This window comes from Heteronotia binoei, unplaced genomic scaffold (assembly GCF_032191835.1).
Source record: "Heteronotia binoei isolate CCM8104 ecotype False Entrance Well unplaced genomic scaffold, APGP_CSIRO_Hbin_v1 ptg000294l, whole genome shotgun sequence".
In the NCBI taxonomy this organism is placed as follows: domain Eukaryota; kingdom Metazoa; phylum Chordata; class Lepidosauria; order Squamata; family Gekkonidae; genus Heteronotia; species Heteronotia binoei.
In genome coordinates this window covers 738,352-765,771 of record NW_026800011.1, presented here as the reverse complement: position 1 = coordinate 765,771, position 27,420 = coordinate 738,352, and the positions used below count along the sequence as shown (strand labels likewise).

At 41.2% G+C, this 27,420-nt stretch overlaps 1 protein-coding gene across 1 annotated transcript; it reads left to right on the top strand.

The window, feature by feature from the left end:
* Positions 1-212: 212 nt before the first annotated feature.
* LOC132590561 (alpha-1,3-mannosyl-glycoprotein 4-beta-N-acetylglucosaminyltransferase A-like) lies at positions 213-26,993 on the top strand (the record flags this gene model as incomplete). Its single annotated transcript, XM_060263498.1, has 11 exons — positions 213-259; positions 1,451-1,564; positions 2,534-2,609; positions 4,022-4,136; positions 4,893-5,023; positions 6,752-6,859; positions 12,262-12,455; positions 18,904-18,982; positions 22,973-23,039; positions 24,076-24,188; positions 25,549-26,993. Coding segments are annotated over 11 exons (1,071 nt in total), but the record flags the coding sequence as incomplete, so codon positions are not given.
* Between the last annotated feature and the right edge of the window lie 427 nt (positions 26,994-27,420).

Below are 27,420 nucleotides of genomic sequence, written 5' to 3'. Positions count from 1 at the left end.
TGAATCAGCATTGTGCTGAACAGCTTCTAAGGGTGAAATTTTAATCATTTGGTGTCTTGTGTTAACAAATGTGGTTTTTAACTTTCTAATAACTGTTAGTTGAACAAAAAGTGATACTGTTGCCTGAATACAAAAAGAAAGATTTATACAAGTAATTAAAACATCTCTCACTTGAAAAAGTTGCTTTAATTAATGTTCATTACTTTTTTCAGACTGATCTTGATTACGTAAATGGTGTTGTCGCAAGCCTAGAAAAGGAGTAAGTTAACATTAGATAAAGTGTCATAGAACTAATTTGATTATGAGCTGATTTTTATTTCCATAGTTGTTTGACAGTAAAATTAAAACTGTATATGTATATGGATTGCATATTATAGGAAATCAAATGGGGCAACTAAATAGTTTTATTTGTAAATGAGATTAAAGGATTCAGCTTGACATAAGCAGATTACTTTGGCATAAAATAAATGGATTGCTTGGCATCTATGCCTAGCTGTAGTATGCTGGCACTGAAATATAGACCGGGCAAGTAGCTGATTATCTGTTGCAGTTGTAAATAATTAATTATGGGCAGGACCACAGAGCCCAGTTAGCATACCAGAGAATTGTGCTAAGTTTTACTTGGGGTATATTGTGCTTTGTTGCATTCTGCCCCAGTATGTTCCCCAGAAGCGATGGGGGAATCAGCTATGAGAGGATAGGCTTGAAGCCAAGGAAGTCGCCTCTCAGGTCTTTAGATTTCAACCAATATTTTTCTTTATCAGTAGGTAAGCTGATAGTAGGGTAAGGTTGCCAATCCCCAGATGGGGACAAGGGATCCCCCAAGTTTGGAGACCCTCCCCCACTTCAGGGTCATTAGAAAGCGGGGACGGGGAGGGAAATATCTGCTGAGCCCTCCATTATTCCCTATGGAGACCGATTCTCATAGGGTATAAGAGAATTGATCCATGGGTATCTGGGGGGTTGTTTTTTGAGGTAGAGGCATCAGATTTGTAGCATAGCATTCAGTTTCTCTCCTCAACCCTCCCCCCCCCCAATTCTATGAGCCCCCAAAGAAGGTTCCACTATCCTTTATTATTTCCAATGGAGGGAAGGCATTTAAAAGGTGTGTGGTCCCTTTAAATGTGATGGCCAGAACTCCCTTTGGAGTTCAATCAGGCGCCCTGAGCCTGCTTTGGCGGGAAGGGCGGGATATAAATTAAATGTTATTATTATTATTATTATTTATGCTTGTCACAACCTTGCTCCTGGCTCCACCCCCAAAGTCCCCAGATATTTCTTGAACTGGACTTGGCAACCTTAATTGATAGATGCCCAGTTCATGGCCAAATGGATGTTTGAGCACAGGCCCAACACTCAGTTCATTGCACCATACTAGGAACTTAGAATGGAGTGTTTTGCAGAATATATATGTTCATATACGTCTAAAAAAAACTTTTGTGTTTTATAGATTTTCTGCTGAAATAAGTTCTGGCTTAGTAGAGGTAATAGCCCCACCTGCATCATACTATCCTGACCTAACAAACTTAAAAGAGACATTTGGAGACTCAAAAGAGAGAGTCAGGTCAGTAGGTTTTCTTTGACTGTGGGAGCAGGCATATGCCTTCTTTGTCATTTTCATAAGATACATTAAAAATGGATATAATAGATTCTTGTTTATTTGCATATCATATTCATGAACAGAATGTATGACAAAGTAGGGTTGAAGAGCATGTTAACTTTATTCTGTATGCTACTGTTCAAGAATTGTTATCCTCAAACAGAAGAATTCTGAGGGCTGGTTTCAAAGCCAAGTGGAAACAGCTTTTTATGGCAAAAGTAAGAAGGCTCTGTGCATTTTCTCCCCAAGCCATTCTCTCCTCAGGCCACTTTTCCACACCATTCTCAAGGGTCCCGTAGGGTAGGGGTCCCCAACGCAGGCTGTGTCTTCCACAAAACCAGGCCCTGGTGCCAAAAAGGTTGGGGGTCACTGCCGTAGGGTGCAACTTTGGAGGGGGCACAAGGGGCCTCAACTGAAAGAGGCAGGTGGGGGGGGAACCATTCTATGAACAGAACACCATCTGCAGTTCTCTTGATTCTGCCTATACACTTTGAGGTTATTCGGACAAGTTTTGTGGATGATACGGCACTGGGGGAGTTAGTTCACTGGCAGTGGTGGTGGTCTCCCAGGAGCGGTTCAGTTCCATTCGTTATTATTATGGTCATTTGATGAAACATATAATCAGTTTTACCATTTACACAATAAACATCATTTATACAATAAAACATAATCTAATAAAATTTAAGCCTGGTTACAATACAGTTTCCATAGCCCTCCCAGGATCTGGCAGCCGGCTAATGGGAAGATTTTTGGGAGGCTGTACTGCTTCTGCTTCCTGCCTGTAGGAGTGGGAGCCAAGGAGGTGGAATGACCTAAGTCCCCTCCCTCCACAGTTTTTCCCAAGTGCCCATATTATGCTCTAGGTTATTTTATGTCTTTAATGTGTACAGGCATGTTAACCTTTAAAAGTTATAAAATTACCTTTAATTTCAGATGGCGGACAAAGCAAAATCTGGATTATTGTTTTCTTATGATGTATGCACAGAAAAAAGGTGTTTACTACATTCAGGTAAATTATGGTTTGAATTATAAAACTAATAAATAAAGGCAACTGTGAGTGGGGCTAGTACTATTATTAGCCATTTCTTACTTAGATAGGATGTCAAAACAGGTGGTATGCACTGAGGTGTTCATGTGCATTAAATCAGAAAATCTAGCCGCTTGGAACTTGAGGTTCTTTGCATATCTTTTAACTTATTTTTAGACAACAAGGAAGCTAAGTCTAAGCAACGCTGATTTGCTTGGTTTTTAATTTAAACTATTTTATTTATTTATTTATTTTATTCGATTTATTCGATTTTATTCGATTTTACAACTTTTAACAAAGGACTCAAGGTCTACTTTAAGATTTCAGCTACTAAACTCAGAGTATGATTTTAATTCCAGAAACATCTGTAAATTGCCAAGGCTAGGTTTTATAAATAAGACTTCACTTGTATAAGAACTGCAATAAAGCCAATCAGAGACTGAGATGATTTTGCTAAGTTTTATACACTGTTCAGTAGCTGATCCCAATGGGGTTTACAGGCAAAGAACTATAGAGCACTACAATCTTTAACCTGGGTTTTAATTCAGCAGAATCAATTTTGGTTGTTCACAGTGTCCCGTTGCAGATGTCCCAGGGCCAGGTTGTTGTTTTTAATCAGAAGAGTGAGGGGGGGATTTGTTAGGAGGGGGAAGTATACTCCAGGTGTATGAGGTGGTCTTCATAGTGTAGTAATCTCAGTGCATGACATTTGAACTGGGCCGGTGCATCTAATAAGGCTTTGAACTGGTCCAGTGAATCTAATAAGGCTTTTTCACAGTTAGTCAAAGCCTGCCAAAATTAATTTTGTAATACTTCTGTAATATTTTTCAGAGAGCCAAAAAGTATCCTTTCACCATTTAAAGACCAAATTCACGGAGGGACATGGTATAAGAACATTGCTGAATTATTCTTTGCATCTTTTTACCACCATAGTTGGATCCCTGCATAGTTGGAAGACTGTATTAGAACCATTAATATTTTATTTTATTACTTGGGATTATTATCAATACCTTATTTTTTTTTAAAAAAAGAATGATTTAATGGGGTCTGTTTGATTAAAATATCTAAAGTGTTTTAGGTAGGAGAGATCCTGCTGAAGCCATATATGTTTTTGAGCACTAGATAGTGTGTGGGGTTGAGGCAAGGCAACCTTCAATGTATTTAGTGGTTTCCCATGCATTCGTTTAATCAGTAGGTGAACAATTATAAAATAAAGCAATTATTGTCTTCCTTGCATGATTTCCAAATGCCTTCATAGTTTATTGCCCTGGAGGCCAGTCATATGGGTAGGTTTAAAATGTGTTTGACTTGAAATGTGCTTTGTCTTTTTTCCCATTTCACCACTTCTCTGTTTTGCTGGTCTTGCTTTTAATGTAGCTGTTTGGTTTCCTTAGCTGGAGGATGACATCGTTGTCAAGCAGAATTACTTCAGCACAATTAAAAATTTTGCGCTTCAGTTGTCCTCTGAAGACTGGATGATTCTTGAGTTTTCTCAGCTGGGATTCATTGGTAAGGGAATTTCTTTTTGAAATGGGCTCAACTGGAAATCTTAGATTGACAGTCTTATGCTGAAAATGAAGCATGAAAATGTAAAGAGCTTCTTATAACATGCAATAAGTTTAATATTTTTAAAAGAGCCACTAAAAAGTTCATCCTGCACTTCAACATGTTAGGTTGTTTGTAAATTATTGTGATATAACTCAGCAGTTGAAAATCAGAATAATGTGTATAGTCATGACTGCAGGCCTGAAATAAATGACAGATTCTTAACTTACATGACTTGAATGGCCTTCAGTCTTGTAATTATTCAGACTTGTAATCATTAGGCCCCATTAAGTTCTAGAATATAACCTTGCATTCAGAGTTTAAGAATCTACATTTTTTTAAAGAAGAATTTTTCCAACATCCTTGAAGAGAGGAAGAACTCTGTTTTTTGTTTTGTTATATATGTAAAAGGCAAGAGGAAGGTCTGTGTAGCACCATTCCTATATTCTTCTTCAGGCCCTGACCTTCTGTCTATGCAGTACTTATGCCCCCACGTGATTCTAGTTCCAACCTTTTTAAAAATGAATTTTTGATGAAATGTAAAAAGTATTAAACAGATCATGTTAGTGCAGAAATTATCAGATGCAATAACCTCTAGGTTACTTCTTCAATTATTCAAGTTAGAACACTTTTAGTTAAACTAGTCCTTTCTCTTGACAGTCTGGTTTTACAGTTTTAAAACACAGGGCAGTTGTTGATGCTATTTTAAAATTCTTGCAGGAAAAATGTTCCAATCTCCAGATATTACTCTCATTGTAGAGTTCATATTTATGTTTTATAAGGAAAAACCTATCGACTGGCTCTTGGATCACATTCTTTGGGTGAAAGTTTGCAACCCTGAGAAAGATGCAGTAAGTTCACTTTGAATTTTAACTGTATTTAATATTTCTGGTGAGGGTGCTGTGTGTTACATGCTGTAAATGTGAGAAAGGACGTGTAAGAGGAAGGGAAGAGGTGTCTCTTTCCCATTATGGTCTTGTGTATATGGTCTTACAAATGGAAGCATGTGTTATGCAGTGAAATTGGTGAGAGGCTCCTTGGTCACTAGCATGTGTAGAATCTAAATGGAAATGGTTAGTATCCATGTGTGGGTAGGCACACAAGTTCTCTCACGTTCTATTCCATTGTTGCACTTCTGGAAAAACATGCTCTGCAATGGAGGATCATTTTGGGCAAACAGAAGTACAGAATCCAAGCTTACTCACAGTGCTAGATATTACCAAGAGCTGTCTTTCCAGTTGTTTACTGTTGTCCCTACCTTCACAGTATTCAGAAGAACCCCCTAAAGATTATTCCTAGGGCTGCAGAGTGCATGCAGAGGAACCATCATGCTGGACTGAGGAGGGGCAAAGGGATGAAATAACTCTCTCCTCCTTTCAAGGATACTGTGCTTGCAGAGGAGGATAGAATCATAGATTCAGAGAGTTGGAAGGGGCCATACAGGCCATCTAGTCCAACCTCCTGATCAATGCAGGATCTGCCTATAGCATCCCTGACAAGTGTTTGTTCAGCTGCTGCTTAAAGACTGCCAGTGAGGGGGAGCTCACCACCTCCCTCGGTAGCTGATTCCACTGCTGAGCAACTCTTACTGTAGTTCCCCTCCCCCTAATATCCAGCTGGTACCTTCCCACCCTTAATTTAAGCCCATTTTTGCAAGTTCTGTCCTCTGTTGCCAGCAGGCACAGGTCACTGACATTTTCTAAGTGACAACCCTTCAAATTCTCACAATTTTATCTCTTTGTTCTTCATCATTCCAGCGTGCTCAACCCACATGGCTGTTCCTCTTTGTGGGTCTCTCAAAGGTCATTTCCAGGGTCAGAAAGAACTGCAGCAGTTGAGAGGAACATGGGAAAATTAACTTTTCATGCACGGGATGGTAGAATTCTGTCCGATGGTTTCTTTTTAGAAAACATGACATTTAAAACAATATTGTATAGCAAAAGCAATGGATTACAAATATTTTCTAATTTCTTTAGATCTGTAGGCATTAAAAGGTATATTTGGGCAGGGGTGCAAGGTGGAGTTAGCTGCTTAGTGTGCACTCTAAAATATCTGAAAGATACACAGTTCCAGGATGATGATGGTCAAGTGATAGGTGCACTTGATTCCATCACAGGCAGGGCTGGATTAACAATTAAGCCAGCTAGGCATTGGCCTATGGGCTCCCACACCTTTAGGGGCCTGGTCCAGCTCCCCCCCATTTTCACCCCTGCTTGCAGCCTTCCCAGCCTGCACATGCAGCCAGCAATTGAGCTGCTTTTTGCCCGACTTGCCTGATGCGGCTGCTGCTGCCATTGCTGCCAAGTTTGCCTCTCTCTGCCTCTCCCCCACAGCTTTGTCAAAGGGGCTTCTGAGAAGGTGCCTGCAGGCTACAGTGGGGGCCCCAGGCGGTGGGGCGGGCACTCCAACTCTGAGATAATTTGCAAAGCCCCCCCCCCCCGCAAATTTTGACTGCTGAGGGGCCTCCACAGGGTTTAATCCAGTACTGATCATAGGACATTTCCATCAGTTGTAATACGTGTGTCTGTGCCTTCAGCATAAGGGATGACTAATTCTAACACCCCCAATTTTCTTTTAAGAAACATTGTGATCGGCAGAAATCAAACCTTAGAATACGCTTCAGGCCTTCTCTTTTCCAGCATGTTGGCCTGCATTCCTCTCTAGCAGGGAAGATTCAGAAGCTCACAGTGAGTATTTGAAATATATGATATATTTCCTTCCTTACTAGGTCAGTTCACAGTAACTGGTCCATTGATTAAAGCTGGTGTGAATTGCATAGTGTAATTATTCCTAAACATGGGATAGTGGTAACAGAACGTTGTCTTTTGTTAAACTTTTCTGATACTATAGACTTCCCTGGTTGAAATGTCTCTCCATAAGAATTGCAGTGAAATAACTGTGATAGTCTATTGCAGCAAAACAAAATAAAAGTCTAGTGTCATTTTAGAGAATAATAGCATTTATTCCACTGTGAGCTTTCATGAGACAGAGCTCACTTCTTCAGATACAGTGGGAAGAAAAAAACCCGTTTACCTCATTTGACAGAAAATTGCAGAAGGGTAGGGTTGCCAGTCCCCTGCTGGGGGCAGGAGATCCCCCGGTTTGGAGGCCCTCCCCCCACATAAGGGTTAACAGAAAGCGGGGGGAGGGGGCAGAATGTCTGCTGTGCACTCCATTATTCCCTATGGAGACCACTCCCCATAAGTATAATGGAGAATCAATCCATGGGTATCTGAGGCCCTGGGGGCTGTTTTTTGAGGTAGAGGCACCAAATTTTCAGCATAGCATCTCGTGCCTCTTCTCAAAACCTCCACCCAAATTTCAAAAAGATTGGACTATAAGGAGTCCAATTCTATGAGCCCCAAAAGAAGGTGCCATTATCTTCCATTATTTCCAAATGGAGGGAAGGCATTTAAAAGGAGTGCAGTCCCTTTAAATGTGATTGTCAGAACTCCCTTAGGCATTCAATTGTGCTTATCACAACCTTGCTCCTAGTGTCACCTCCAAAGTCTCCTGGTTCCACCCCCAAAGTCCCCAGATATTTCCTGAGTTGGACCAGGCAACCCTAGGAAGGGGAGAAGGAAAGATGGAGGAGTTGAGCACGAAGAACCCTAGTATCAGATAAGATTCTATGGGGATTTCAGCCATTTGGATATTTTAATGGATGATGGGAAAGGTCAGAAGTTCTGGAGTCTGTCATATATGAAGGTACAGTAGATAACTAATAAAGAAGCTAACTAATTAAGAGGCAGTTTGAAGCATGATAAAATGGACCTACATCTATGAAGGGTTATGATATTTATTTATTCCTCGCATTTATACACCGCCCTCCCCGCCGAAACAGGCTCAGGGCGACTAACAACAATCAAACCCAAACAATAGAACAGTAAGCAAACAATTAAAATTAACAATCATTACCAATTAACAATTTAAAACAGTTTAAAATAATGTAAAACAATTTTTGGTGCTGGTACCATTACATTCAGCGATGTTGGGCATCTATTTATACTGTAGTTTAACTAAAGGCAAGTCGAAATAGAGCTGTTTTACAGGCCTTGAGGAACTGGGCAAGGTCCTGCAAGGCCCTAACATCTTCTGGGAGTTGGTTCCACCAGTGGGGGCAGCAATTGAGAAGGCTCTTTCTCTGGTAGCCTTCAGTCTCGCCTCCCTCAGCCTGAGGATTGACAGTAAATTCTGTGATCCAGATCTAAGTACCCTCAGGGGAACATGTGGGGAGAGACAGTCCCTAAGGTAGACAGGTCCTTGGCCATATAGGGCTTTAAAGGTAATTACCAGCACCTTGTAGCGAATCTGGAATACTATTGGCAGCCAGGGCAGTTCCCGCAGCCTTGTCTGTATGTGCTCCCGTATAGGGAGACCCAATAACGGCCTGGCTGCTATGTTCTGCACCAACTGCAGTTTCCGGATCTGAGACAAGGGCAGCCCCATGTAGAGGGCATTGCAGTAGTCTAGTCTCGAGGTGATTGTTGCATGGATCACAGTTGCTAGGTCGCTGCGCTCCAGGAAGGAGACCAACTGTCATGCCCTCCTAAGGTGGAAAAAGGCAGATTTTGCAGTTGCTGCTATCTGGGCCTCCATTACCAATGTGGGCTCAAGTAGCACCCCCAAGCTTCTGACTTTGGGCGCTGGTATCAGTGGTGCCCCATCGAAAGCTGGTAGAGGGATTTCCCTTCCCAGACCACCACAACACAAGCAAAGGACCTCTGTCTTTATCGGATTCAGCTTCAGACGACTCAGCCTGAGCCACCCTGCTATGGCTTGCAGCTCCAGGACTAAATTTTCTGGGGCAGAGGCCGGCCATCCATCAGCAGATAGAGCTGGGTGTCATCAGCGTACTGATGGCAACCCAGCCCAAATCTCCGGACAATCTGGGCAAGGGGGCGCATATAGATATTGAACAACATTGGGGAGAGCACCGCTCCCAAGGCACCCCACAATTAAGCGGATATCTCTGGGACGATTGTCCCCCGATCGCCACCCTTTGTCCCCAACGGAGGAGAAAAGAGGAGAGCCATTGCAAGGCCAACCCCTGAATCCCTGCATCGGCAAGGCGGTGGACCAGTAACTGATGGTCAACTATGTTGAACGCCGCCAACAGGTCCAACAACATCAGCACTGGCGACCCGCTGAAGATCATCTACCAGGGCGACCAGCACTGTCTCCGTCCCATGACCTGGGCGAAAGCCGGACTGGTGTGGGTCTAGGACGGAAGTGTTCTCCAGAAAGCTCTGTAGCTGCAGCGCTACTGCGCTCTCAATGATTTTACCCAAAAAGAGTAAATTTGAGACCGGCCGATAGTGTGCCAATTCAGCCGGGTCTAATGTTGTTTTTTTCAAGAGGAGATGAACTATTGTCTCTTTGAGGGGCCTTGGGAAAAGCCCCTCAGAGAGGGATCTATTTACAATATCCCATATAGGATATCGAAGCTCCATCCGGCATGCTTTAATCAGCCAGGATGGGCAAGGGTCCAAATCACACGTTGTTGGGCGCACAGTGGAAAGGATTCTGTCAACTTCCTCCAGGCTGAGTGTTGTAAAACTGTCTAAAGCCGATCCAGAAAACAGGCATGGAGCCTCGAGCTCACATACTGTTTCAATTGTGGCAGGGAGGTCGCAGCAGAGCGATGAGACCTTATCTGCTAAGAAGGTTGCAAAAGTCTCACAGCCAATGTCCAATTCCCTACGATTTGGTCTGCCTTGTGGCAGAGTTGTATGGATCCGAATAATACTAAATAATTGAGCCGGGCGTGAATTCACAAATGCAATCTTGGTCGCAAAGTAAGCTTTCTTTGTGGCTTTGACTGCCATCTCATAGGATCTCATATACTCTCTATAAGATGTTCTGGTCACTTCATCATGAGTACGCTGCCACTGCCTTTCTAGCTGTCTGAGCCTCCGTTTCATCAACCGCAGTTCTGTGTTATACCACAGCACCATCTTTGAACGAGGGCGCAGAGGGCGCCAGGGAGCGATCTCATCAATGGCTGTGGTGAGCTGATTTTGCCAGGACTCAACCATGTCATCGAGAAAATCGCCAGGGGGCCAGGAACCTTACAGTTCCCTCTGGAAACGTATTGGGTCCATTAGGTTCCGCGGGCAAGCTAAAAAACGCTCACCGCCTAAACGGGTTAGGGGTGGCACATCCATACGGGCCTTCAGGACATAGTGGTCTGACCATGGCACTGCATCAGCAGTAATTCGGGCCACTGTACCCCCGATGCAAAGATCAAGTCCAGCATGTGCCCGGCCTGATGTGTGGGTGTTAAAAATTGAGAGTCCTAGCGTACCCATGGATGACACTAGGTCCGTCGCCTGATTGGAGTTCGCGTCATCGGCGTGGACATTGAAGTCACCCAGGATTAAAAGCCTTGGGTGTTCCAATGCCCAGCCTGTTGAGGCCTCCATCAGGGATGATAAGGCGCTAGCTGGTGTGTTAGATTGCCAAACCCTCTCCAACATCCCACTTCATACCTGCACATTTGATGCCGTTGATCTCTGGAGTTGGGAGAGCCCAGAAGGAGTAAGCCTCCTGTATGAATAGGGCCACTCCTCCCCCCGCTAGTCTGTGACTGGTGAAAGACTGAGTACCCTGGGGGGGCTACTTGGGAGAGCACTACTGTCTCCAAATCACGTACCCAGGTCTCAGTCACACATGCCAGGTCCATATCCTGTTCACACAGGAAATCCCGAAGGACTGAGGTCTTATTATTTATGGACCTGGCATTACATAACACCAGTGACGGAGGCGAGTAATTCAACCTGACCCCACCACCTGTCACCATTGGGATGGAATGCAGACTGGAAGGGGGCCGAGCACCTTCACGGCTCAGCCGCCTTCCTTTACATTTATGTCTGTATTACAAATAATCTTGGATTATTAGAAATTATAATGAATAAGGAATCCCAAAACTCAGTTTAAGCCAGGACAATAGATGTTTAATTTAATGATAATTCAGTACTTCTGTGCTGTGTATTCCTTTTGAAGTTTTCCCTTCAGAGCAGTGACTTTTAGCTCTGCAACAGTATGTTTGGGAAGATTAAAGTTAAAACAGACACTTTTTATTATTTCAGTTTCTTGTCAGGTTTGTCTTAATAGATTCTTTCTTGTAGGGACTGTCACATTTATCCTATGTAGACAGGACAAGGGCATTCTTGGCACATGATGGTATATATTAAATTGAATGATGTGCAAGTAGATAAGCCCAAGATGTTGTAGCTGATGTAATTTTCTGTAAAAATGAGGTAAAGTGGTTTCCACTGTTGCATTATATCTGAAGAAGTGAACTCTGCATAAGTAAGCACTGCTCTAGCTTATTTTGTGCTTTTTAAAGCTCATAGGTTGTGGCTTTCCAGAATATTATGCTTTTCTTTAACCATTGCAACTATTTTTGTTAAGAATACAGAAGGCTGAATCGTTTGCATTTATTTTTTCATTGTGTGCTGTAGTCCGTATCTGTTAACACTAGATTTTACATTTTGAATTTCCCTAAAGGAGAAACGTGCAGTTTGCTGCTAAAGACTTTCTTGAGTTTTTAAGTTGCTTTAATCAAGCAGTGGCCTCTGGAGTGAAGGAGAGAGCTCAGTATGAGAGCACATTCTTTGCCAAAAGGTCTCACAGTCAGTCCCCTAGCATGTCCTGTTAAAAAGATCTTGAACAGAAAGGATGGTACAGATTGTCTTCTGCTGAGATCTTGAAGAGTTGCTGCCTGTAGAGCAGACAGCATTCATATAGATGTACTAAGGGTGTAAGGCAACTCCACCTATACATTTGTGAAGAGTTCCAGCAGTGCAATCCAAGTCTGAATTCTTAAAGGAAAAACATTGTAACAAAAATTGTTACTGGGTAAAATTGTTTGCTAATAGGCAGACAGAATGTCTTGATCTTATTTTTAAAAAGTGTTTTTAATCTCAAACCTTTAATTGCAAATGTTTTGCAGTAAAATATGCAGAAAATGAATAATATAAATGTTGTAACCCCAAAATCTAAAAAACCTCTCTGATTCACTCATACAGAAACAATTAAAGTTCATGGCCAGCTTAACTGCCTTTCTTGTCTTCTGTTCGATTAGGACAAAGACTTCTTGAAACCATTACTGCATAAAATTCACGTGAACCCACCTGCAGAGGTTTCAACGACTTTAAAGGTCTATCAGGGGCATGCCCTTGAAAAGGCCTACATGGGTGAAGACTTCTTCTGGGCAGTTACACCAATTGCTGGGGACTACATCTTGTTTAAATTTGACAAGCCTGTTAATATAGAGAGGTAGGTTTCACTTGCTTGCTTTGCAGTTTGAAATGGAGTTTATTTTGAATACTCTTAAAATACCATTGGGACAAAACTAACCACCTGGAAAGAGAGATCTTGAAAGTATCTAGTACAGTGATTAAACTTGGATTCTGTACTCCTTCTTGCATATAACCATTATAGAGCCATGTTCTTCTGGTGCTGCTTTTCCACTCCTGCAAAATAACTAACTCCTTCTCTGGAAAGATAAGCTATATTTGTAAGAGGGATGTTGCTAGCTATGGAGAAATTTGATAGTGGTTGAATTTTGAGTTGAGACAGTGATACAGTCCTAAGGCTGACCTAGAAAATAATTTTTTGAGTATAGTGTGTATGAGAGAAAGAGGCTTCTAAGCTTGAGCATTGAGCGTTGTCATTACAAATCCCTAGACAACTTTCTTAGGTTGGTGCTAGATTCATAATGCATGTTTGAGCTAGTTTGTGCGGAGTTGGTAGCAATGTAACCTCTAATTTAAAAGAATAGAACTGTAGTCCACTCCTCTGCAAGCTCCTGATACTGCTGTCTAGTTTCAGTCCCATCTGAGGCACTGACCTTCTGCCTTTGTTTCGTGAGGGGTGGCAGAACGGTGTTCTATAGAGCAGAGACTGCTCTGGCTGCTGCAAATTTGTAGAAACAGCTATTGGTCTAATTGAAATTATCTTGTCCTGTCTAAGACTTGTCCTGTCTTTGTTTTATTTGTGGAACTTAAAAAGCAAGTGTGTATTTTGGGAAGAGTCTGTTGGATAATCTTCATCTAGCCTTTTTGAAATATTAGTTTTTTCATATTTTTTGAACAGAGGGTTGTCCTTTTAAGACAGGGGGGCAAGCTAAGCAAGGTGTTCTGAGGGCACTGATGGGGAAGGTGTTTGGAGTTCCCTGATGGAGCAGTTAGGGGCAGACAGGCAGGCAACAGTATAAGCTTTGCAAACTGCCCGAAAATGCCTGTTGTAAAACAGAAGCCGTGCAACATCAAGCTCTTGTCCAAACCTTCTGGCAAGCATAGGCATTATCATCACAAATCCATTTTACAGTTAAAAAGTTCCGTTTTTATTGGTTGTGTTTGGATGACATGACAAACAGGTTTGTCTGTTACATGCATGGACATTACTGTTGGTGGAGGGGGTGATCATATGCCCTTGCATCTCCCCTCACATTATTGAAGCCATTGTGGTTTGGGAAGCTGATAGTCAAATGTTATTTAGGTGTGATATCATAATGCAGGTGCTTGGCTGAATTGAAGCTCCCCCTCCTCCCCAGCAGAAAACTGGAACTAAGGTTTAAAATTCAGGTTTGTATGGATATGTGCTGTATGAACTCTACATTGATGCATTTGGGCATCACAACAAAGTGGAGGTTGGTTAAAGGCTTCCCAAACCAAAAAAGCTTTAAACTATGCTGTGGACACGGGGAGGAGCCAGAGGAGAACCCAAAGAAAGAAACAGCCTGTGTGTCTGTGCCCATCACTGTGCCCTTCTGGTTGTTGTGCTGTCTGAATACAACCACAGTCTTCTCATTCACCTCCTCCATTGCAGCAGAAATGATATTCTAATATCCTAATACTAAATATTAAATATGTCCTGTTCTGTATCAGGTAGCTCTACTTAAGTACTCCTGATGAACTATAACAGTGGGAAGCAGAGCACAAATTAGGTGTTTTCTCTCTCAGCAAAAGGGGGACATTATTTCAAATTGAGGAAGATTGATTTTCTATTCAGTTTGAGCAATTAGATTTAAAACCACAGGTTTTCCATCTCAGCTAACCAGTAATTTAAACATGACCATTTCAAACTCAATTTTTATAGATGTCCCTCTCTCTAGGAGATCAGTTTTGATTTTGTTCCCATTGACAATATAATTAGTGATCTTTAAATGCCAAAAAATGAGCCTACTTTACAGAGGCTTCTGTCCTGAAAAACAGGTAGTGCGAATCCAGGGTGGTCCTTTCAACTAAAAATGGTTGATTTTACAGTACTTTACAAAACCGTTTTCACATCATTTATTTGCATCACAATCAGTTTTTGTATCACAGTCAGTTTTGAGGCAAACATATTTATGACCAGAAAACAAATGATGGGATATGACCAGGCTACAAAACCTGTTTATATGTAAATGTACATATTATTCTGTAAGGAATTCGTCACATTGCACAAACAGCTTGTTCTCTGCATTCAGAATTCTAAAATTGTTGCAACAGAAACAAATCAATATTTTTGAAACTAGAGAGAGAAAACAAACTATAACAGATTGTGAGTTTAACAAAGTCAGGAACCAAGTAATTAAGGGATCACTTGCAGTAGTGCTGGCCATTGATTTGAAGAAGTTCAGACCTGTTCAACTGAATGGGGCTTACTCATGATACTTTTGATCTAATTTTTGTGAGTCAGTGGCGCATTGTGAGATTTCAGTTCCTATTAAAGGTGATTGAGAAGAAAAGAACTTTTTTTTTGTAGAAAAAGGCCAGCCGGAACTGTGTTGCTGCTTAAAAACACATACATACAGCCATGCAGAAAAGTCATCATTTAGCATCAAAAGACAACTCTTGTTGGGGGAGTCCCCTGGTTTCTGTTGTATAACAGTGGGCACAGTTGCCTTGCCAGCTGGGAATTCAGCATTAATGTTAGGACTAGTAGCATTCCCATGCTATGAATCTGCCTTACAAATTGATGAGTGCTCCTATCAAGGAGCATTTTTGCCCACTAGACAGTCCACAGAATACCCACCATCATACCTTTCTACTGGATAAAGTCTGTCTGTTCTGCTTCATACAGTTCACCTCAAATCTAGTGTGCTTGAGGGAAGCAGTCACCTCACTTGGATTTCATGACAAGGCACAAATGTGATCAGTGTTCTTTGAATATTATAGCAATTCACTCCTAGTAGTTTCATGTAGATGCTGGAGCATGGGGAACAAAACTGAATCTCAGGAATCTCTGTGGGAAAGTTTCTAAAGATAAGGACAACAGTCTTCCAGTTCAGTCTTCCAAAGCCCACCCTTGAGAAAGATATAGACTCATCAGAAAAGTGGTGCTTCCAACGCAAGGAGGCAATTCAGAAGGATATAATGGACAAAGGCATTGAATGTTGCAGGGATCTGTGAGAACTGACAGTGTTGTGTGGCCACTCACCTTATTAGTCTGTTATTGCAGGCTGTAATACTGTATTTATCATCTTTCATGTAACATAATCACATGTACAAATGTTGCATGGGGTATATGTAGTAGGTTTGTAAAAGGCAGACTAAAATCTTTCAATTTCAGAAGATAACTACTCTTTTCTAGATATAGTGATGTTATGGGTGTATCTTTGAATGAAATAGTATTGAACTAAGACTGCTACCATCTTTCTTAACACAATTCTGTTTCTTTAGGAGCCATTCCTAAAGTGGTATCATGTATAATTGCAGTATAATTAACAAACTTAGGCAAACATGGTAAAAAAATGCCTCCTGAGTTTTCACACATGATGATCCACTTTGTGCATATTTCCCCCCATTAGAAAAATGTCATGTGTTATATGACCACCAGAGATGTACAGCTGCTTTTTTGAAAATACAATGATTTTATTTTATTTCACCTTTGGTATAAGGAGCCATAATAGCATTTATTGTAAAAATCAGGCCACTGGAGGAATTTTGACCTTTTCCAAAAGAACAGTTCATTTGACTATGAAAGCTTATAGAGCACAAATAAAATCTCTATTGTTATATGGTCCTGCAGTGTAGGATATAGATATGCAAGTGCATAATAGCAAAATCTCATGATACCTTAAAAGCTAACAAATTTATTTTGGCATAAGCAAAAGTGAGCCAAAGCCTACTTCATTGGACTCCAGGGCAGGGGGCAAGCTCTGGCTCACTAAAGCTTGTGTTGCAATAAATTTGTTAGCCTTTAGGCTAACAAGATGCCTTGTCATTTTGGCTATAGGATAATAATGTAGCTATTCCTTTGGATATAATGTTGTTTGGATTCCTCCCCCCCCTCCCCCTGTTAACTGCTGTTATGTTTGGAGCTCATGTGAAATTTAGTGTAGGTTTGGAATCTTGCAGTAAATTTCCGGTAATGGAAGAATGGTGATTTTTGTCGATACCCCCTCCCACTTCAGACATCCAATTTGCTGTTGAGTACCCCCTGTCCCCCAAAAGCAGCTTTTCAGGGAGCATGGAGAAGCATCGGGGAAGGCAAGAAAACTCCTCTTTGACTGGCAGATCTAGCATGAAATCCAAGCCATTTTTTGTATATACAGGTATCCGTGATCCTATCCTTTGTGCTCAGATAAACATTAGCTTCAGCTGTCCTCAAATCTGAAAGCAAGCTCACTTTTTAGATGCTATAAAAGGCATTCTTTCATGAGCAGAGACACCACCTACTGGCAATAATATAATGGTTTCTCCCCATTACTTAACACTGCTATGCATAGTACATTGCTGTATGTATGTTCAGTTCTCCACTTTCCAGTGAAAAGACATCCTGAATATAAAGTAACATGCATTCGTATTCAATATGTTGCATAAACACACAGTTCTGTGTAGTTTTGGCTTGTCTTAATACAAGGTATTACATGGATTTTTGCGTTTCAGTTTTGCTTTCAACCAATATAGCTACCTTCAGTCAGTATCCTATTTTGGAAAAACTGATTTAGCCCATTAAAAAAGAGAAAAATTGTTCAACTTGATGAAAGTGACTCGAGAAGAGTCTTTTAATGGGGTTTCTTGCCCCACACCAATATTACTCAGTTTGGCCTTTTAGCTAATACATTGTCTATAGCTAATCTTCTTAACACAATAACTTCTGTACTTTCTCAGTGGGATACAGTGATTCCTGGATATTAATTATATTGGAAGGATAGAGAGGGAAGAGTTGGAGGTGGGGTGGCTTTGTATGTCAGAGAATAAGATTGAGATCAGTAAGATTGAGAAGGTCAGAGAATTAGATTCGCTTCTAGAAATGCTTTGGGTCAAAATAGTGGGGAAAGTCAGTGGGGAAAGTCAGGAAAGGCACAAATAGGCATTTAAAAAAGCCTGCATGGTTAACAAACAAAGTAGTGGAAGCTGTAAAAGGTAAGAAAGATTCCTTTAAGTGGTGGAAAGCTAGTCCCAAGTGAGGTTAATAAAAGGAAACACAGGCTGTGGCAAACAAAATGCAAGTCTGTGATCAGGCAGGCAAAAAGGGACTATGAGGAACATATTACAAAAAACATAAAGACCAACAATAAAAATTTCTTCAAATACATTAGAAGCAGGAAACCAGCCAGAGAGGCAATGGGGCCCTTGGATGACCAAGGGGTAAAAGGATTACTGAAGGAGGATAGGGAAATGTCTGAGAAGCTGAATGCATTTTTTGCCTCAGTCTTCACTGTGGAAGACGAGAAGTGTTTGCCCGCTCCAGAACCACTAATTTTGGAAGGGGTGTTGAAAGACCTGAGTCAGATTGAGGTGACAAAAGAGAAGGTCCTACAACTGATAGACGAATTAAAAACTAATAAGTCACCAGGTCCGGATGGCATACATCCAAAAGTTCTGAAAGAACTCAAAGGTGAAATTGTGGATCTCCTGACAAAAATATGTAATCTTTCATTAAAATCTGCCTCCATTCCTGAGGACTGGAAGGTAGCTAATGTCACCCCATCTTTAAAAAGGGTTTCAGAGGAGATCCAGGAAATTACAGGCCAGTCAGTCTGACTTCAATACCAGGAAAGTTAGTGGAGACTGTTATTAAAGAGAGAATTAGTAGGCACATTGATGAACAAAAATTGTTGAGGAAGACTCAGCATGGGTTCTGTAAGGGAAGATCTTGTCTTACTAACCTGTTAGAGTTCTTCGAAGGGGTGAACAAACATGTGGACAAATGGGACCCAATAGATGTTGTTTACCATGACTTCCAGAAAGCTTTTGATAAGTAAGCTTGTAAGCTTAATGGGGTAAAAGGACAAGTTTTCTTGTGGATCAAAAACTGGCTAATTAACAGGAAACAGAGTGAGTATAAATGGGCAATTTTCTCAGTGAAGGGTGGTAAGTAGTGGGGTGCCACAGGGCTCAGTACTAGGTCCAATGCTTTTTAACGTTCATTAATGATTTGGTATTGGGAGTAAGCAGTGAAGTGGCTAAGTTTGCTGATGACACTAAATTGTTCAGGGTGCTGAGAACCAGAGAGAATTGTGAGGCACTCCAAAGGGATCTGTTGAGGTTGGGTAAATGGGCATCAACATGGCAAGTATCTCCTGACCCTGGTGTGGGGAGGGGATAACAAAGGCCTGTGGTGGAGCCATTCATTTTCTTGTTCCATTCATAGTTCATCCAACCTGTTTCCATGTTTTACTATTAAATTCTCAAATATTTTTGAATATCTTTCAGATCTCCCCTCACCAACCCCCCTAATTTCTCAGTTGTGATTAATGTGGGTATATTATGTTTTTTTTTTAAATTTCTAGATACCTGTTCCACAGTGGTAACCCAGAGCATCCAGGCGATATATTCATCAATACAACAGTAGAAGTTTTACCTTTCAAGGTATGGTTGCGGATAAGTCCATTATCACTATCAACAGAGTAACATGAAAGCTCATGACAGTTTTACTGTCGTATGAGAATATGGCTGTTTATTTTCTTGGAATTATAAGCTACTAATCTTATTTTTTAAAGTTATGGTTCAAATAAGGAATTTTATTTTCAGAAGCGGAGAGCTGCTAAACCAAACAAAGCTTAGGCAAAACTGTTGATAATCAAGATGGCTCAAGATGGGTAGCTCAAGATGGGTAGCTGTGTTAGTCTGGTTGTAGCAGTAGAAGAGGCGAGCAAGAGTCCAGAAGCGCCTTAAAGACTAACAAAATATGTGTCTAGATATGAGCTTTCCTGAGTCTGAAGAAGTGAGCAGTGACTCATGAAAGCTCACACCCTGTGACATATTTTGTTAGTGCTACTGGATTCTTGCTCTTTTCTGCTAAACAAGAGGGATGTATAACAACTTGTTCAAAAGCTCTCATCTTTTACCTCACAGTGTAACTCCTAACATCACCACCCCATGATTAAATGATGCAGAATGTACATAACAAAAGCATATGGACTAAAATTGCATAACTAGATTGTGGCACTTGGCTTCTTGACACATAATGTTATTTGTATTTGTGCAAGGAACCCACAACCCTAATAATTAATATGGCCTGGGACTTGCCTACCTCCGAGACCGCCTTTCCCCATATGAGCCTCAGAGAGCACTTCAATCAAGCTCACAAAATCTCATGATCCCTGGGCCAAAAGAAGCTCGGCTGACCACCACTAAAGCGAGAGTATTTTTGGTGGCAGCCCCTGCCCCGTGAAACACCCTCCCCAAAACATCAGGGCCTTGCGGGACTTGCCACAATTCCACAGGGCCTGAAAGACAGAATTGTTTAGGCTGGCGTTTAACATCTAATGGGGAGGCGACCACTATTCCACCATCCCACAGCATTGGTATTTGAACCCATCCCATTATAAATGTAGAGCGTTAAATAACATCCAACATCATTATTACATGTAGTGCTCAATAAGAACTAACCACATCATTTTGAACTCTAGGGAATGAAACTGAAACTGGAAGGATTGTTTTAAATTGTACAAAATTATATGAAATGTTTAATGATTTTATTGTAATTTTATTTTAGCACTATGCTGTTAGCCACCCTGAGTCTGTCAGGGGAGGGCGGGATACAAATGTAATAAAATAAAAATAAATAAATAAATGGGAATATTATTTTTCTGAGTTGTGTGCTTTGATCAGGGCTGGCTGTCCAGCTTTGCGAAATGGCAGTGCCTTTTCCTCAGTGTTACTTATTGTTGTTTGACCCTTGGAGACAGATGCTTCTCCTTGATGCAGAATGAAATATTTGAAAATGTTTTCAAGGTAGTGGTACTACTACTCTTGTGCCTGAATATCAATCTGGATACTGATGTTACACAATCCTGTCAGTTACTGCTGTTTTCATAATGCCACCAGACCCGGCGCATCTTAGTAGGCCAGGTAGGTGGCCGCCTTGGGCAGCCACCTGACCTACAGGGTGCTGGGTGCCCCCACCCTCTTCCTACAGACGTGGTGGGAAGGATGGAACTGTGCCCACATCTTCATGTCCACTCTCAGCTCCTCCCTACTGCCTCTTCACCTCTTTCTGCTCACCTGCGTTGGTGGTCGGAGGAGTCTCTTCTTGCTGCTGCCGCCACCAAGGGAGGAAGACAGGCAGGCTGGCTGGTGCCAAGAGAGGAGCTGCCAGGCCCTTCCTGACAGGGGTGGCAGGGCAGTGGGTGGTGCACTCCAGCATGCCAACTGGGGCCCACAACCACTGAGCTTGGGTGGAGTTGGGGGTGGAAGGGCATGTGGTGGGTGGAAAGTCAGTGGCAGGGGGGTGCGCCTTGCCTGGGGTGCCAGCCTAGCACTGATACCCTAGCACCAGTGCTGAATGCCATCATTGTGCATGCTGCTTCCGAGTAAACAACTATAAGGAAACTACACTTTGACAAAAGGTAGTAATGGGGATAAGAATGCCGTGACGCAGAGTTGTAAGCTGCAGTACCCAGCTTGCTGGGGATAAAGCGTAGATGACTGGGGAAGGCAATGGCAAACCCTGTAAAAGTCTGCTAAGAAAACATCAGATATGATGTCGGTCTTTGAGTCGGTAACAACTGGCTGCTTGCACCTTGTTTACTTTAGTAATGGGAATGGAGATGATGAAGGATAGAATAAAAGAAAGAATGTCTGTTCAGAAACTTAAACAGTGTGAATAAAGGAGATAGATAGATCCAGGAGGGCAGCCATGTTGGTCTGAAGCAGTAGAACAGATTTTGAGTCCAGTGGCACTTTTAGGACTAAGAAAGTTTTATTCAAGGTGTCAGCTTTCATGTGCATGCATACTTCCTCAGACACAAAACACAGTGAAACATGTGCATGCATATGACAGCTCATGCCTTGAATAAAACTTTGTTGGTCTTAAAAGTGCCACTGGACTCAAAATTTGTTATAAAGATGGAGAGTTAGACCAAGAGCTGGGTTTAGAAGATGATGTTAAAGGAAGTGGGAGAGATGGCATCATGACGGTGTTCTGGGAGAGAGTTCCAGGTATAAAGGGCATGAAGGAGAAAGGACAGATTCAGTTAAGGGAGAAGATCTTCGGGTGTCTGAGGATGATGGAACTGGAAGAATGAAAGTATTTGGCAGAAATACGTCAGGTTGTATAGCCATGCTAACATTTTTAACTATTACCCCCCACCTCCCCAAGTAGAAGAAGTTAGATGACTTCCTGCTATAGGGTTTCTGTGATAGTAATATAAAAATACAGAACATGACATCATCATGCTTCAGATTAATTATCCCCTATGGAAGCCAATGAAGCAGACACTTGTAGACATCCATATATCTAATGTTAGTAGATATTGATGTGAGCTAAAGGAGGAGGAGATGTGTGGCTGCCATTTTGGCATCAGCTATGCATCTCCTGTAAATCTCTAATTCTGATCTGAGTGAGACATTGGAGGCACTTTGTTTGGTGATGCGATTCAGATTAAGCTCAAGACACTATAACATAAACAAGACTTACAGTCAAAGGACTGGATTTAGTGCGGTGTTTCTGTGGACACAAGGGCTCCCAGCCATGAAATACTACTTAGAATCATAGAATGAGTTGGAAGGGACCTCCAGGGTCATCTAGTCCAACCCCCTACACTTCTGCCTCTTTTGGCTCCCCAAAATACCCCCAAGGGAGCTGCAAAAGTCATGCTTTGTGGATGGAAATCATTGTGTCCACAGAAGCCCTGTACTAGATCCAACTCAAGATGATGCTGGATCTAGGATAGCCAGGTCTGTTTGAGATGCTGTTAGGGGTGGGTGAGTGGAACATTCCTGGAGCCAGAAGCATCGCCCACATCATGCTAACATCACTGGAAGTGACATAGGCATGTTGGGGCAACACTCTGATTTTGGGGCGGAACTCTATGGTAATATTGCCCCCAAACCATAGAGTTTTGCCTGAAAACCAGAGCACTGCCTCTGCCGTGCCCACATCACTTCTGGGTAACACAGGCATCTCGTGCAATATTGTTGGGGGGGGGGGGGGAGGATTTCTAACCACTGGCCAATTGGCTGCTGGCAGGCAGAAGCATGCAAAAATGGGGAATCCCCTGTCCCTAACTGGAGAATTATTACAACACCCCCCCCCCCCCCCCCCCGTTATGACAGCATCTAATGACAGATTGCAGGTTAAGTTTCTGAAATGTGCAAATAGCAGCTCATAGGGACCTTTTCAGGTCTGGAAACCTGAACTGGATTGTGAGGCTCTTTTCTCATGTGGTGGTTCTGATCTGAATTGTGTCTGTGCACAACTGGGAAGCCTGGAACTCCCAGATCTCCCATATCTGTCGGAAAATGTATCAAGACAGTAGGCCCATAAACATTCAAATACTGCAGAAAATGGGCTTGCTTGTATCTTGCTACCTTATTGTGTAAATTGGTGCTTATGTTGTACATCTTGATTTCCAGAGTGAAGACTTGGAATTAAGCAAAGAAACCAAAGAGAAACGATTAGAAGATGGATATTTCAGAATAGGTAATACTGGTACATTTTACAGAAATTGTGACTACTGGAGATTTGTTGTATAACTATGGCAGTTGATCTTCTGGCTTTGTCCTATTGGTTGCTGTTCTGTTAGAGGCCCATGGAAGTGGAGGCAAGAGAAACAAGAGCCAGTCACAGATCAGATAGTAGTGCAGCAGTTGTCTTAGTAAGATAGTAAAGTGCTATTATGGCACCTTAACAACTTTATAGGCTGACAAAGATTCCAGATTTCCCTAAAGAACAAAACTTTAAAAGCACTTTTTAATTCTAAGTACCTACATTAGTTGTGACCTTGTTTCAAAATATTTCTTCTTAATTTATAAAATTATGTTGCTTTCTTAATTGGAACTGAAAATGTATTGATCTTTGATTAAAAGATTTCCCCCTGTCTTGCAATTCCGTTGACATCTATGATGTTATTTGAAAGTAACATGTTTAGGACTTGTGTGAAGATTATTTTATGGTGCCATATCAGCTTTTTACATCAGTTGTTTTATTCCCTTTGATGTACAAGAAACTACTCTGTTAAACAGCAATGTTATGTTGGCTTAAGTTGTACTACTGAGATCTGTAACCCTTTCAGATAGCGTTGATGTACGAACAGAGCACACATATCAGCTTCGTATGGGCTGCAGCACAGTTTAAACAAGATCCTTGTTGGGGAGGGACGGTGGCTCAGTGGTAGAGCATCTGCTTGGGAAACAGAAGGTCCCAGGTTCAATCCCAGGCATCTCCAACTAAAAAGGATCCAGGCAAGTAGGCGTGAAAAACCTCAGCTTGAGACCCTGGAGAGCCACTGCCAGTCTGAGAAGACAATACTGACTTTGATGGACCCAGGGTCTGATTCGGTATAAGGCAGCTTCATATGTTCATCCTGAGCTCATGCAAAGTTATGCAGGGAAGCGCTTTGTTTTGCCAACTTTACATTGGACTTGGGTCTTGTGAAATTTCTGTCAGCAACTTTACTTCAGTTTTCTTATGCCTGATTAGAATATGTTGTTGCTGTTGTTTTTGTTGTTTTTTAAAGGCAAATTTGAAAATGGTATAGCAGAAGGAACAGTTGATCCCAGTCTAAATCCTATTGCAGCTGTCCGACTTCTGATAATACAGAATTCTTCTGTCTGGGCAATTCTAAATGAGGTAAGATTTAAACAGAAAAGCCTTCTCTTATTAGAAGTGTTGAACTTACAAACATTTATGCTTGGTGTAGAGCAAGTTTGGTGTAGTGGTTAAGAGCAATGGACTCTCAGCTGGAGAACTGGGTTTGATGCCCCTCTCCTCCACATGCAGCTACTGGGTGACCTTGGATCAGTTACAGTTCTCTCAGAACTCTCTCAGCCCCACCTACCTCACAAGGTGTCTGTTGTGGGGAGAGGGAGGGAAGGAGATTGTAAACCGCTGTAAGACTCCCAAGTGAAGGGTGGGGTATAAATGCAACTCTTCTTTAAGCATCAGACATGTGGTGTGATATCCTATGACCCTTATTGGAATAGGAGCTATAGCTCAGTGATATAGCACATGCCTTGGGTTGGATCTAGTGGAGTGTTTCCATGGACAGAAGGGGGAGGTGGATTTTGCCAAATCCTTCCAGGGGGAGGGGGAAGCTGTTCTTCCAGAAACAGCAGCTGGGGGAGCAATTTTGAACTGCAGCAGAAAGGGAGAGGTAAGAAAGTCATTTTGGTGGATCCACAACTTATGTATACAAAAAAATCTCAGGTTCAAACCCCTGCATCTCCAACTAAAGCTTCTTAGGGAACAGAAAAACTTCTGCCTGCATCTTTGGAAGGTTGCAGCCAAAGTATGCAGTACTTTCCAAGGTAGACCAGCTTTCTTGGAATAGGGCAATTTTGTATGTCCTGTTAAGATTTTCTCAATGAATTTGGCTGTGCATCCACACAGATTTTTTTTTTTTTTAGTCAGTGTATGTGGCTTCAACTTGCAGGTGACATGTACTGAGATCACATGAATGCTGTTTCCATGTGAAAAACACAGCACCTTTGGCATGCTTCTTGTGTACTTAGAGTTGTATCACTAGATTTTGAACTGTGACTTCCCAGTGCTATGTTAACTCTCTCAGAATATTTTCATGCTGTTTGGAAGACAGTTTAGACTAACAAACAGTGAAATCCTATACAGATTCACTCTAGTCTAGACCTATTGAAGTCAGTGAGTTTAGACTGGAGTATCACATTGCAGTCTCTATTTATCTACTTTATCAATCTGTTTGGCAAAACTTGAGGCTAGATTAATTCAGGAGTTTCACTTTTGATTTTATGATATAATCTTGCAAACAGTATTTTTGTTTTAAAGAACATGTGGGTGAGTAGCTGGCCAGAAGTCACAATGATTGGTGCTCAAAAGGCCATGTTGGATTTTACAGGAAAGAAATGTGGCTGACTCAGTGAAAAAACACAGTGAACCATCTTTTGTTGATGTGGGTGGAAAGTCCCTGTCAACATATTCTATGTTTTTAATCAGCTACTTTCATTCTGCATTGCAGGTTCATATTAAAAAGCTCCCTAACTGATCAGTCAAGAGGAAGGAAGAAAAAAAAAGATTGGTCTTTTTGTAAAGTTTTCTATGAACTCTTCAAATCGCAGAGCGAAGACACTGATCATGCACCTTATTTCCAACTCTTCTTTCTCACTGAAATGCTACCTCCTGTGAAGTCTACTGTAGACGGAAGACTGATCCAATAACAGTTAATTACAGTCTTAAAACTGATACTTTTCTGGTGGTATTTATCTAGATTCACAATTTCCTCCATCTGAACATGACTTTGCTGCATAAGGATTATAGAAATCTCTTTAACCTATGAATGGTGATAGGTCATACTATGTAAAAGTTGTACATATTGTTACATTCCTTGAAGATGAAAACCTATAATTGTTAAAATACATTTTGTGAAGGGGTACTTTTTGGAGGTTCATTTATTTTGCTAATGCAAACCCTCTTTTATAGATTATCAGGGATATATATTCAAAACATTAGGGATATTTAATTTATTAAAATAATTTGAAAAGTACATATTTTTATGCAGGAAATAACTTGATGCAGTTTTTTTTTTTAAATGAATCACCTCACTTCTTTGAGTTAACTCTGCATTTTGCTTTGATAAATAAAGCAACCATATTTTGTAATATACTGCCATGGTTAGGAAAGCTAAACTGAGTTTGCAAATGAAGCACTTTTTGTAGCATTCCATGGGCCAAATCTACTGAGAAACGTCTCTTGTGTGAGTCTGTTAAAATTAAAGGGGCTTGTACAAGAGCAGTTCCCTGTAGGTTATGTCCAGAGTCTAAGGTAGTGTTGTTCAAAAGCAAAATCATGACATGCTGTGAGTTGAAGAACATTCCCCATATTCACAGTCCGCAACATGTAATCCTAGAAAGCATGTTGAGGAAATTTTGTACTTAGCAGGGGGTGTTACATCTGCAATGACTTGAGGTGTGATTGATCTCCTCTTAAAGGGAAATTTTGATAATAGGCTATTTCTTTTTAACCTTTGTAGAGTCTTCAGAACACACCCAAGTTGTTCCTCAAGACAAAAGAGCATTCTGATGTGTCTGCATTTTTTTAAAAAAATTGTTTTTGCATCTCCTTTTATATGAACACTGTTCAGTCTTTTGGAATGACTCCAATTACCATTTTATTAGGATTAATAATAGAGATACACAATAACCTCAGCTGAGCTTTTAAAATGTGAGTGTCAGAGTATTTAATTCATTGTTGTCGTGGCTTCCTTTTTCCTTAAGAGGGCCCAGCTCCTGCTCAAAGCATTGCACTCCAGCTGACTGAAGTGAGATCTAAATGCTTGTTGTCTTTTGTACTTCAAGGATGAACATGAGAAATGCTTGCCTGGTCAGTAGCCTTGAAGAGAGGCAGTTCAAGCACTTTGTGCTTTGCAGCACAGTAAACATGCAATAGTATATTATTGTAAAAAAAGATTTTTCTTAAATCATACCCCAGCCAAGATATGAGAAGCTGAGCTTTTACCTCAACTGCACATCTGTGACCCATGCAGGTAAACAAAGTTTACTCCATTGGTGTAGCTTGTGTCATGAGCTAATTCTTAGATACTTTTGTATCTTGGATGTGAGCTTTTGCCAAAAACTGTTGTCTTGCCTTCTTTCAAGAATGTGATGTATTATATTGATGTGATTGGGTTGTCTGCTTGCTTTATTTTTTGAGTCTGTTGTGAGCCTGTCCATTTTTTTCTTTTTAAAAAAAATCACCATCACATGACAGTTGTTTTAATCAAGTTGCAAGGATGTTTCTACAACATTGTGATTCTGTATTTTTGTTAGATCTGTTCTAGATTTATGGAATTATTTTGCTTAAATTCTGTGATTCCTTATTTGGCTAGGAATAT